Raw genomic sequence first — 13056 nt, forward strand, 5'->3', positions numbered from 1 at the left:
TTAAATTTTCTTTGGTTTTATTTAGCTTAACATTATTTTAAACAATTCCTCCCCCTCTTTGTTTGCTTCTGTATATGTGGTAAAATATCTTCAAAAAATATACTCTTTTTTTTGGTTGTTGTTTGTTTTTAATTGGTGACTGGGGTTTCACTATGCTGCCCAGGTTGGGCTCAAGTGATCCTCTTGCTTCAGCTTACTGGGTAGCTGGGAATATAAGCATTTGCCACTGTGCCTGGCCTTATTTTTAAAAAATACAGAAAAATCAGGAACAAGGTACCTAAGTACTGTTTTGTAACCAATACCAAAGTATTTCACAATTTTACTGTCTTACTTTCAAAATATTTTAATGCTTTCAGATAAGAATTACAAGTAATCATAAGTAGGAATATACATAGGAAAGCTAAAGAGATTAGCTGTGTAAAATGAATATGACATTTAAAATTCTGACAATTACTTAGTAGCAGCAAAGGTAAATCTAATTCCCAAATTTCAATTGTCCCTAATATTATCTGGTTTGAAGAAAAGCTGTGATAACGGCAACAGTGTTTAAGTATTACATGGGTAGTCAAAAGGCAAATTGGCCTGATCTGACATGTGGATCTGGCCAACTGAAGTTAGAAAGCAGTACCTGGTGAAGTCTGTGAGGAATTAGCAGGAAGTGAAAATGGTTACGTGAACATTTTTCACTCTTCCTCATTAAAGTCCCTAAGTTAACAAAAGGTATTTACTGACTCTTCAGCATGCCAAGGCTGTCAAGGGCAACACTTTACACAATCTGGCTCTCACCCATTTTAGAGAGCCCTCTCCTTTTATGGCACTTTGTGTCCTTTATCCTTGAACCACAATGAACTTCTCACAAAGAATACCACATTGCATGTGTCATTACTCTCCATCTCTTTCCAAATGCTTGTTCCTCAGCCTAGAAAGTCTTTCCCCATGTTCTTTGCCTACTAATTTCATTATATTATTAATTACATTGTCACACAGTGCTGGGCACATTGTAGACACTTAATACTGTTTGATTGTCATCAGTAATAAATGAGATCAGTCTTGAACAACAGAGCAACACAGTCTTAAACAAGAGATTATTTGGAAACAGATCTTGTGATTAAAGTTAACTCCATGAGGACAGAGACCGGGTCTGCCTTGTGCCTGGCAACAGGTAGGTGTTAAGCATTTACTGACTAAACACTTAACATATGTGGAAAATAAGGAAAGCAGACTTTTTCTTTTTTGAGATGGAGTCTTGCACTGTCACCCAGGCTGGAGTGCAATGGCTTGATCTCGGCTCACTGAAACCTCTGCCTCCTGGGTTCAAGGGATTCTCCTGCCTCAGCCTCCTGCGTAGCTGAAATTACAGGTGCCCACTGCCACACCCAGCTAATTGTTTTTTTGTACTTTTAGTAGAGACGGGGTTTCACTATGTTGGCCATGCTGGTCTCGAACTCCTAACCTCGTGATCCGCCTGCCTCGGCCTCCCAAAGTGCTAGGACTACAGGCATGAGCCACTGTGCCCAGCCAAAAGCAGACTATTTAATAAACTTGACAATAAACTGAAGAAGTGAATCCATAAATGGATGGTGACAGAAGAACCTCTAGCATAAGTGGTAGTATACCAAGGAATAAAGAAACTGTAGAAAATAATGTCATTGACTAGCAAAAGCAAGCAAACGAACAAACAAAAAACCACACACAAAAAACTATTATAATGTTACTACAAACATAACAGATTATGGGGGAGAGAGGCAATATATATGTAAATATGACTTATGCTTTCAATTGTCATAAGTGGTCAGAGAAATTAGTTTGCTGATAGAAATAAAAATAACACTACCTTTCATATCCTCAAAAAAAAAAATCATTTCCCCCTAACATATTGGGGTTTTTCTGTTTGACACTCCTATTTGGAACTTCAAAAATGGTATTTAGGCTGGGTACTGTGGCTCACGCCTGTAATCCCAGCATTTTGGGAGGCCGAAGCAGGCGAATCACTGGAGGTCAGGAGTTCGAGACCAGCCTGGCCAACATGGCGAAACCCTGTCAACAAAAAATACAAAAATAAGCTGGGTGTGGTGGTGCGTGCCTATAGTCCCAGCTACTCAGGAGGCTAAGACACAGAATTGCTTGAATCCAGGAGGCAGAGGTTGCAGTGAGCTGAGATCGCACCACTACATTCCAGCCTGGGTGACAGAGCAAGGTCCTGTTTCAAAAAAAAGAAAGGTATTTAATCCCCAAACATTTATTCATTCACAAATACCTATATTATAATTGTATACTGCAGTTTATATTGGTGCTGCATTATTTTAGGTTTCTTTCCCTATAACCATTGAATCACTTCACTTGGCATCATCAAGTGAACTTTTTTTTTTTTTGAGATGGATTCTTGCTCTTTTGCCCAGGCTGGAGTGCTGTGGTGCGATCTAGGCTCACTGCAACCTCCACCCTCCAGGTTCTAGATACTCTCCTGCCTTAGCCTCCCAAGTAGCTGGGATTACAGGTATGCACCATCACGCCCAGCTTATTTTGTACTTTTAGTAGAGACAGGGTTTCACCATGTTGGCCAGGCTGGTCTCGAACTCCTGGCCTCAGGTGATCCACCTGCCTCAGCCTCCCAAAGTGCTGGGATTATAGGCGTGAGCCACTGCGCCCAGCCCATCAAACAACTTTTAAGAGAAACTGTGTGCCTCCAGGATCTATGCCATGTACTGCCAGTTTACTGTAAGGAAACTAAAGTAACTGGGTGTCCAGACTATTCACACATTTGACACAGATGAAAGTGATGAGTAAGGCATACTGGCAGTATTTGTAAGCTCAGATGGCAAGATTAAGATTTCAGGACAAACCCCACCTAAGGTTAAAAGAACTTAACAAATAGAAAGCACCTTTATCTTGCATTTGCACTTGTCCATCTATGTTGTCAAAGCTGGATTTGGCAAACCTTTACTTCAGGTTTCAGGTCTTGATATTCAACGTTTCTTGGTATCTGATTTGTCTCTCCTTATTCTACACTTTCACTAGCAGAAAACTCCCAGTGACATTAGAACTTAGTATTTTCCACCCATTGAGATGAATTATACAGATTAAATAGGGAAAAGATTAGGATTAAAATCCTTAGAATAGGCTGGGCGCGGTGGTTGACGCCTGTAATCCCAGCACTTTGGGAGGCCGAGGTGGGTGGATCACGAGGTCAGGAGATCGAGACCATCCTGGCTAACATGGTGAAACCCCGTCTCTACTGAAAATACAAAAAATCAGCCAGGCGTAGTGGCGGCCACCTGTAGTCCCAGCTACTCAAGAGGCTGAGGCAGGAGAATGGCGTGAACCTGGGAGGTGGAGCTTGCAGTGAGCCAAGATCGTGCCACTGCCCTCCAGCCTGGGTGACAGAGTGAGACTCCGTCTTAAAAAAAAAAAAAAAAAAATCCTTAGAATAGGCATTATATGTAAAGAGACTTATTGGGTTAGTTTTAAAAGTTAAACAAAAGAGTGGTTATTTCCTTGATGGGTCCTTAGCTGTTGGTATAAGCTAATGGTATAGAAGTAGTTATTAATTTGAGGGGAATCAAGAAGAGCCAGCACTTGAATGTGAGGCAAAATATATATTACGATATCATCACATTGTTACCTCAAGGCACTGTACATAAATCATACAGACAAGCTTTTCAAAGCAGAATCTGCAAAATTAAAATTATGAAATAACTTTGTGACAGTCGTAGTTTTGTAATTTGTTGGCTGTGCTCGCATGTGTGGTATTTGTACAAAACTGCACTCTTCTAACTGTGGGTTATCAGTTATCAGGAACCCACTCCCGTAAAAACTAGTCTACTCCTGGATAATGGCATTAATCCTTTCATGGGGCAGAGCCCTCATGACCTCATCACCTCTTAAAGCCCCACCACTCAACACTGTTGCATTAGAGATTCAGTTTCTAAGCCATGAACTTTGGGGAACACACAACTTTTGGGGACACATTCAAACCTGTTCTTTTCTATGAGATAAAAGCGCTGGAATCTACCAGCACTCTAAGAAACACTGCATCTTTTTTGAATGTCTATTTTCTGAACATAAAACTTTAATTAACTTAAACTTCTAAAGAGGCCTGACCAATGTCTGGATTTAACATTCTGATGCTTTAGACTTCTGCTTCCTCTTGCAAAATAGGACATATTAGAAAGAAAACTGGTGTAGAGTCAGAATAAACATGAAATTCCAGCTCAGTTTTGAAAAATGCCTTGGAAAGCTTTGTAGAATTGGGATGATGCAAAACACCCACAAATATAAGAGATACACAAGGCACTCAGTAAACAGTATCCTCTTAACCACAAGTGGTGTGACATTGTGGCTCAAACTATGAAGCCAAGAATGGTTACTCTGGAGGTTATTCACTGTTCAAAAAGAAAGTAAAGGATAGTAAAGAAAATTAACAAATTAGGTACTGGGCTGCATTTGCAATTCGGACATTCTATGAGTCTATCATTTTTCCTTACATTTCTTTGCCACACCTAGGCTTCGAGGTGTGGATAAATACATTTTACTCTCTACCTACCAGTTCTTACCTAAAATAGCTTCCTCTTCCTGGAGAATTGACTAGAACCACAAACCATTTTTTTTTTTTTAACAACCACAAAACTTAAGCTTTTCTTTTCAGAGATTTACATGATTGAAAAAGGCTCCTTATACCCATTTTACAGGCCTCCTATCCCTTTCTTAAAATAAGTATCAAAATGAGCTGATGTTCTTCCATATGAAAATTCTGGCAGCATAATTAACCCCAGGAGAGACATTTATGGATAGTTTCTATTTACTCCATTTGGCCCCTTTTACTCTTTCTACCTTTTGCTTTCTGCTGTGTGGCTGCTAATGGCTCTTCAGTGAAGCCTTTAAGCGGTGGCTGATCCCTCTACTACAATTTTCAACTTTATTTTCCCCCAGTTTGCTCTCCTTAAATACACAGAGGACAGCTCTAAAAACTGCTAACACACATTTGTTGTGGCTGGAAGTTTGAATATATTCGATTAGCATCTATTCCAGCAATGGACAAAGGCAGGGTTGTGCATGAAAACAAACCAAACTCTCAAAACTATCTTAACAAAACGAAGCTACTCCTTTCTAGATGGAAGTCAGCCTGCTCGTCTGTGGGTTATATCTGACTCACAGATGTTTTGTTCGGCTTGCATGGTGTTTAGGAAACTTCCCATTAAAAAGTCTACATATTTAGCAAGTAGGCCCACTATTTCCATAAGGGAACGATCAGCGAGCGCTGAGAAGCACAAATGTATATTGTAGAAAACACACCACATTCCCAGTTTTCTATAGTCCCCTCCACTTCCTATTATCTCACATTCAACCTGACTCTGACTTATTATTATTTTTTACCCATTGCTACGGTTTCAATGTGTCCCCTCCAAAATTCAGGTGTTGAAACTTGATGGCCAATGTAATGGTATTAAGATGTGGGGCCTTTAAGAGATGTTTAGGCCAGAAGGGTTGCTCTCTTGTGAATGAGGTTTATGGGATTACAAGAGGCTTCATGGGCAAGCGGATCACTTGAGCCCAAGAGTCTGTGACCAGCCTGGGTAACACAGTGAGGCCCCATCTCTACAAAAAATAAACAAAAATTAGCTGCGAGCTGTGGTGAGTGTCTGAAGTCCTAGCTACTTGGGAGGCTGAGGTGGTAGGATCACTTTAGTCCAGGAGGTTGAGGCTGCAGTTGCGCCACTGCACGCCAGCCTGGGTGACAGAACAAGATTCTGTCTCAAAATAAGTAAATAAGATAAAAGAGGCCTCATGAAGCCTTCAGCCTGCTAACCTTCTGCCTTCTACCATGTGAGGCCAATATGTTCCTCCCCTCAGGAGGATGTGGCCCATATCAAACAAATGAACCTGCCAGTGCCAGGATCTTGGGCCTCCAGCCCCTAGAATTGTGAGAAAATAAATTTCTGTTCTTTATAAAAGACCCAGTTTCAGCCGGGCATGCTGGTTCATGTCTCTAATCCTAGCACTTTGGGAGACCATGGTGGTCAGAGTGTTTGAGCCCAGGAGTTCTCGACCAGCCTGGGCAACAACATGGCGAAGCCCTGTCTCTACAAAAATATAAAAATTAGCTGGGTATGGTGGCGCATGCCCTAGTCCCAGCCACTCGGGAGGCTGAGGTGGGGGGAATGCTTGAGCCCAGGAGGTCAAGGCTACAGCGAGCTGTGAGCCTGCCACTGCACTCTAGCCTGGGTGACAGAGCTGAGACCCGACCTCAAAAAAAAAAAAAAAAAAAAAAGGTGGAGAAGCAGGGTGTAGGGTAGGTAGGGTAGCATGCTTTTGGTAGAGCCGTTACAGGGAATGAAATGGAAAAGGAAGCAACAGATAACCAGTGAGTCGACAACACCAACAACCGAAAAGCAAAAAGGTATGGAGATGAGAAAACGCACTTCATGGTTCAACAGGTCCAAGGTCCAAGAGTACCTGAAACTTGTCACTCTTCCAGTGTTTCTTGGCTCAGGGAATGGCCCCACGGTCCAAGTTTTGCTGGTTAGAAATATAGAAGGTATTCATGATATCTGCTTCCCTTACGTTCATTATCCAAATCATCACATAGGCAACAGCCAAAGGAAAAAGCACATCAGATAGAGAGAACCACATATGCAATGTTCCTATGTTGAAAGACAACATCGTGCATTCTGGAGATTAAAGATCTTTTAGTTTGAACGAAGAAGGGGCTAGATCATGAAGGGTCTTATAGGACACATTAAGGATTTTGTTTTTTGTCCTGAGAGCAATGAAAGCCATTGACTTCAGGTCTGAAGCAAGGCAAGAGAGGTGGTCAGATCCAGGCTTTTTTTCGTTTTTTTGAGACGGAGTCTCACTCTGTTGCCCAGGCTGGAGTGCCCTGGCCTGATCTCAGCTCGCTGCAACCTCTGTCTCCCAGATTCAAGCGATTTGCCACCACAGCCTCCTGAGTAGCTGGACTACAAGGGTGTGCCACCATGCCCAGCTAATTTTTGTATTTTTAGTAGAGACAAAGTTTCACCACGTTGGCCAGGCTGGTCTCAAACTCCTGACCTCAGGTGATCTGCCTGCCTCGGCCTCCCAAAGTGCTGGGATTACAGGCATGAGCCACTATACCTGGCCGAGGTCTTGAAAAGAGCTTTCTAGCTGTAGAATAAAAAACCTGTATGAGATTATAAAGAGATTATGCTAAAATAAATTGGTGATAGTGGTAGAAAATCTCTGCCAGTTAAGAGTTGACAAGAATAATCTAGTTGAAAGGGAATGGCTAATTACACAGGACAGAAAATAAGATAGTTGCGTATGTTTTATAACAGACAAGTACTGTCTTTAGACCTGGGTAAGGGGCCTCTGTTTACTTGGCCCTCCTCTTGCTGTAAAGGATGAGGAGCCCATGAGGTCAGGGGCCATGCCTGCCTGGAGCCTGCACTCCTCTTTTAGACTGGCTAGATCTGAGGGCAGAGTGAGCTGCCAATTGCACATCACCATTTGCAGGCGGCGGGGGATATGGACATATGCCTGGACATGTTGGGTGTATGTACAGCCCCTTTTGGTGTGGCAGGTGATGAAGTTGGGGATGGGAGAATGGGGTCAGTCCGGGGACTCTGAGAACTCTAAATTCAAACATGGACTTCCAGATCATATGAAAGTGGATCTGTCAAGGAAGTAGAATAGAATGTATTTTATAGAAGTTTGTTATCTTGATTTATTTTTTAAATATTTAGACAGATGGTGTCTGGACCTCCATAGCCACACTCTTGCCCAGGCTCTACAAATTTAGTGCCAGGCCTAATAACAGTGCATGAGAGTATAATGTAATGCAAGGAGTAACAAATTCATGCAGGCAAGGGTATAGTTTACCTGGGCTCTTAAGAAGTCAGATTTAGGCCGGGCACGGTGGCTCAAGCCTGTAATCCCAGCACTTTGGGAGGCCGAGACGGGTGGATCACAAGGTCAGGATCGAGACCATCCTGGCTAACACGGTGAAACCCCGTCTCTACTAAAAAATACAAAAAAAACTAGCCGGGCGAGGTGGCAGGTGCCTGTAGTCCCAGCTACTCAGGAGGCTGAGGCAGGAGAATGGCGTGAACCCAGGAGGCGGAGCTTGCAGTGAGCCGAGATCTGGCCATTGCACTCCAGCCTGGGTGACAGAGCAAGACTCCGTCTCAAAAAAAAAAAAGAAAAGAAAAAAAGAAGTCAGATTTTCCAGACCTGTGTGCTAGAGATCAGAGAATGAGTGGTGCAAGTTTCCAGGCACTATATTAATGGATGTTAGAGACACTTTACTAGATTAGGAGGGTCAACAATTAAAAACTGAATTCAATTGTAATAGTTTCGGAGTGATTTTGAAAATCTTCTTGAATATGGCATAAGTTGAGTGTGGAAGGCACCTTAGTGATCATGTAATCAAATTTATTCATTTAACAGGTAAGAAAACAGAGGACCTAACAAGTGAAGCAGCCAGACTAAGGTCATGAAACTAGTGCATTAGCAGATGATTTCCAGCCTAATCCTCTTGGTCCACTCTCCCACCAATGCTAATTTTCTTGAAGACATCTGCTGCCAGTCAATTCCAATTAGAAAGTTTTCATGTTACACATTCAATAATTTTATTACTTTAAAAAATTTGAGGCACCTAAAAATAAGACCATAAACCAATATTAAATTTGACTTCAGACCATTTTTTTTTTTTGAGATGGAGTCTCACTCTGTTGCCCAGGCTGGAGTGCAGTGGCGCAATCTCGGCTCACTGCAGTCTCCACCTCCAGGGGTCAAGTGATTCTCTTGCCTCAGCCTCCCAAGTAGCTGGGACTACCACCATGCCTGGCTAATTTTTTTTTGTATTTTTAGTAGAGACAGGATTTCACCATGTTGGTCAGGGTGGTTTCGAACTCCTGACCTCAGGTGATCCACCCACCACAGCCTCCCAAAGTGCTGGGATTACAGGCGTGAGCCACTCACCGCTCTTGGCCGAAAAAAAAAAATTCTTAAAAATATTCTTTAAAAAATGAATAAATTGGCACTGTCACCCCGGCTGGAGTGCAATGGCAGATCTCGGCTCACTGCAACCTCCGCCTTCCGGATTCAAGGGCTTCTTCTGCCTCAGCCTCCAGAGTAGCTGGGACTACAGGGGCGTGCCACCACGCCCAGCTAATTATGTATTTTTAGTAGAGACAGGTTTTCACTATGTTGGCCAGGCTGGTCTCGAACTCCTGACATTGTGATCTGCCCACCTCGGCCTCCCAAAGTGCTGGGATTACAGGCGTGAGCCACCGCGCCTGGCCACATTTCTTATCTTTTAAGCCAAAACCCATCTCCCCAAATTGCTTATCTTCGAAGCAAAAATCAAAGCACATGCTTACAAAACATCCAACACGCAGTGTGCTTACTAAATGCTAAAATCCAGAAATCGAAAAAAACAATTCTTGTCTTTCAAACATCTATAAATAATCGCCAACAAATTTTTCTTGGCAACTCTAAGTTATAATAATTATTATAAAATTAAAATCTTAAGGCCGGACATGGTGGCTCACGCTTGTAATCCTAGCACTTTGGGAAGAGGAGGTGGGCCGATCACCTGAGATCAGGAGTTCGAGTCCAGCCTGGCAAACATGGTAAAACCCCGTTTCTAATAAAAACACAAAAATTAGCCGAGCATGGTGTCGGGCGCCTGTAATCCCTGTTATTGGGGAGGCTGAGGAAGGAGAATAGCTTGAATCCGGGAGGCGGAGGTTGCAGTGAGACGAGATCGCGCCACTGCACGCCAGCCTCGACGACAGAGCAAAACTCTGTCTCAATAAATAAACAAACTAAATAAATAAATAAAAAATGTTAAGGGTCTAGCTACAACAGTTCAAAAAAGTCTCCAAATCCAGGCAGACTCTCTCCTTCAAGCTTGTAAGTAATCCGAAAGTTCTAGAGTTGCCGGAAGTTATCTCCCTCAATGGATTAGAGCACATGATCTAGCAATAATAACGTACCTTGTCACCACATCAAATGATTTTGAACACCTCCCATCATCGACTACCGACTAACAAAAAGAAGGACTTGATTCCCGGCAAATTTTTCTCTTCTGAACTGAGCATCCCCGAAATCCAGCTTTCTGAACGCGCAGATGCACGGTGATCGGTACCCCAGGAAAAATGGAAGGGAAAGCGGTACAAGCTAAGTCTTCTTGGCAGCAGAGACGATCGCTACCTCGGCCAAGACAGATCTGGGGGTCCAGGGCAGGGATTCTTCCCTGATATCCACCCGGCACCCGAGTTCACGCTGGCAACAGTGGAAAGCCCTCCCCTCGCAGAGCGCTCCGCCACTAGCCGCACCCCTCCGAGCTCTGACCTCCAAAGAGGGTCCCTTTGGCGATCCCGCCCCTTCGTCTGATGTTTGTGCCTTTGATTGGCTCTTAGGTGGATCTCTCAGCGTGGCTCGCCCAATGGAGGTCCCGGTCGGTGGCCCGATCGCTCCGCCCCTTCCCTAGCCCACGCGGAGGGCCCGCCCCCTGCCCCGCGCCGGCTAGCGGAGGAGAGTAAATACAACAGAAGCGCAAAATGGCGGAACCGCCGAGCCCAGTGCACTGTGTCGCTGCCGCCGCCCCCACCGCCACCGTCTCGGAGAAAGAACCGTTTGGCAAGTTGCAGCCCTCCTCCCGGGACCCTCCGGGTTCTCTGTCCGCCAAGAAGGTCCGGACTGAGGAGAAGAAGGCACCGCGGAGAGTGAACGGAGAAGGGGGCAGCGGCGGGAACAGCAGGCAGCTGCAGCCGCCGGCAGCTCCTTCGCCTCAGAGCTATGGCAGCTCCGCGTCTTGGAGCTTTGCCCCTCTGTCTGCTGCTCCCTCCCCGTCCTCTTCTCGGAGCAGTTTCTCTTTTTCCGCTGGCACGGCCGTTCCCTCTTCAGCCTCCGCTTCCTTGTCTCAGCCGGTGCCGCGCAAACTGCTGGTCCCTCCTACGCTGCTGCACGCTCAACCTCACCATCTCCTTCTGCCCGCCGCCGCCGCTGCCTCGGCTAATGCTAAGTCGCGCAGACCTAAAGAGAAGCGGGAGAAGGAGAGGAGGAGGCACGGTCTCGGCGGGGCCCGAGAGGCCGGCGGGGCCTCCCGGGAGGAGAACGGGGAGGTGAAGCCGCTGCCCCGAGGTGGGTGCCGTGCGGGGAGGGGGAGGGGAGGGTGCCGCGGGTCCCCGCCGCCCCACTGGCGCCCACGGGGCCCGGGAAGGGGGAGCGCGGCGGCCTCGTGCGCCAGCCTGGACGGGCCGGGAGGCGTCCGGTTTTCAGCAGAGGATTTTGCAGTTCCCAAGGGGATAGGAAATGGAGCCTGTAATTTCGGTTGCAGAGAAGGGGATGGCCGACGCTCTTATTTTCTGTATCGTTTCTTCCTCCCAGTTAGTGCGCTGCAGGATTTGTAAAAATCCATCTTGAGGATTCCCCTAGGTGTGTTTGGCTAGGGAGAGAGATGGAGGGAACGGGATGGGGGAAGGGTTTGGTCTTGTAAAAGATGCTCGGTTGATTGTTAGGCCATTTAGACGTGGTCGCGGGAATTCGTATTTGTGACACAGCGTTCAACCCCGGATAATCCTGTCAAAAAAGGGGTGTGGAGAGAGCACTGGCGTCAGCTGGAAGCTACCAGAGGCCTGAGCTTTTCATCCCTATTAGGGAAATGAGGTAGCGTGCAGGGCCCGAAGTGCGCTGTTTCGTAAGGTATCCTCCCTGCACCCTACTCTCCGCTGCGTATTCTTAAGTGTTTTGGGTGGTCCTGTTTGAAATAGCACCCTTCTGAAAGAATTTTCAGCCATATTCTTTTTTTCCTGCAGCAAATGATAAGAGCCAGGAGCTTTGACGATTTTTGGACAGGTCAAGCGGCTGCAGAATGTTTGAGCATTAGAAAAAGGCAGATTCTTAAGGGTTCTTGTCAGACAGGGTCAGTTTTGTTTTTAAATGTAGGCTAGTCGTATAATTTTTCAGATAGTGTTTCTTTAAAATAGGTGTTTCTGCCACTTCAGCTACGGATACATAATGATCTGACAATAGTGCAACATACAGACTAGGTGAAAATCAAATCTTTATGTGATCACAAGCTTAAAGCGCATGATCTTCATTATAAATGTGCACTGCTACACAGTGTTGTCAAATGACTTTTTTTTTGTTTTTTAGAAAAAGAAATGTCAAGCAGTTTTGGCATTGCTGATCTAACAGTAGCTTAGGTCATGAAAAGTTTTCTGTTTGGTATAATATTGTTTTCACAATTTAAAACATGCTGCATGTGCATGTAGCAATAGTGCCACTTCTTCCTTGATATTTTTTGCCTGTAGCAAAACTTTGACATCTAAGCATAGCCATTAGGGACTCTGGTGCAATGTAAAGATCTCTCAGCTTCCGGGAGTGTTGCTTCTAGGAAAATGGTTTTGAGGATGGGATTTATGGTACTTTTATTCAGGAATTTTAGGTGGTTAGTATTTTAAAGCTATTTTGTTTTAACAATTATATGTAAAATTTAGGGGATAAGTGCCTGGAAGTCTGTCCGTAAGCAGCTTGGTATCATCACTAGTGTTTGTGGTGTGTAAACTGCACATTTGCTCTAAGTTCTCTGAAAGAGGAAGTAAATATGAATGTTACATACTTGGAGTAATGGAGTATTTGAGAATAAGCATTCTTTAACAATTCTAACTTGAAATGTGGAGTACACAAATGGTCCTTAAAGTGAAATGGCTGTTAAAGAGGAATTTTTATAGTCTTTTCAATTACATTTCGAATCCTCCTTCTTTTGAGGGTTAACACTAATATTGTTAATCCTGAATATAAACAGTAATAGGTTTTACATTAAGATGTGGGAATGATCTTTTCCCATGACCTATGTGGATTTTTTTGAGTAGTGACAAGATATTAACACTACTGTAAGATTTTCATTTTTTCAGATAGAAATGCTCTTATTGAAAAACTGTCAGAGAAAAAGATTGCTTTTCAGTGTCTTGGTGGTAAATTTAATGGTGAAAATTTTTCCCTCGTAACTTGGGGAATACTTATATCTTTCTAAAGTTTGAATTTAACTGAATTGAAGTTCTGTTTTAA

General features: G+C 44.2%; 1 protein-coding gene and 1 long non-coding RNA gene across 3 annotated transcripts in view; one reads left to right on the plus strand and one right to left on the minus strand.

Moving 5' to 3' along the window:
- Positions 1-10391, minus strand: part of LOC110742882 — a 35674-nt gene extending 25283 nt beyond the window's left edge. For both annotated transcript variants that reach the window (XR_002521125.2, XR_002521124.2), the window contains exon 1: positions 9978-10391. This is a non-coding gene — a long non-coding RNA (uncharacterized LOC110742882). The remainder of the gene's footprint in view (positions 1-9977) is intronic.
- A 126-nt stretch (positions 10392-10517) lies between these two features.
- The window catches only part of RSBN1L (round spermatid basic protein 1 like), a 101102-nt gene continuing 98563 nt past the window's right edge, over positions 10518-13056 (plus strand). The window contains exon 1 of the mRNA XM_021936132.2: positions 10518-11127. Within this exon, the coding sequence (XP_021791824.2) occupies positions 10545-11127 (583 nt within the window). The 5' untranslated portion in view covers positions 10518-10544. The remainder of the gene's footprint in view (positions 11128-13056) is intronic.

The sequence above is a fragment of the Papio anubis genome, chromosome 4 (genome assembly GCF_008728515.1).
Source record: "Papio anubis isolate 15944 chromosome 4, Panubis1.0, whole genome shotgun sequence".
Taxonomy (NCBI): Eukaryota; Metazoa; Chordata; class Mammalia; order Primates; family Cercopithecidae; genus Papio; species Papio anubis.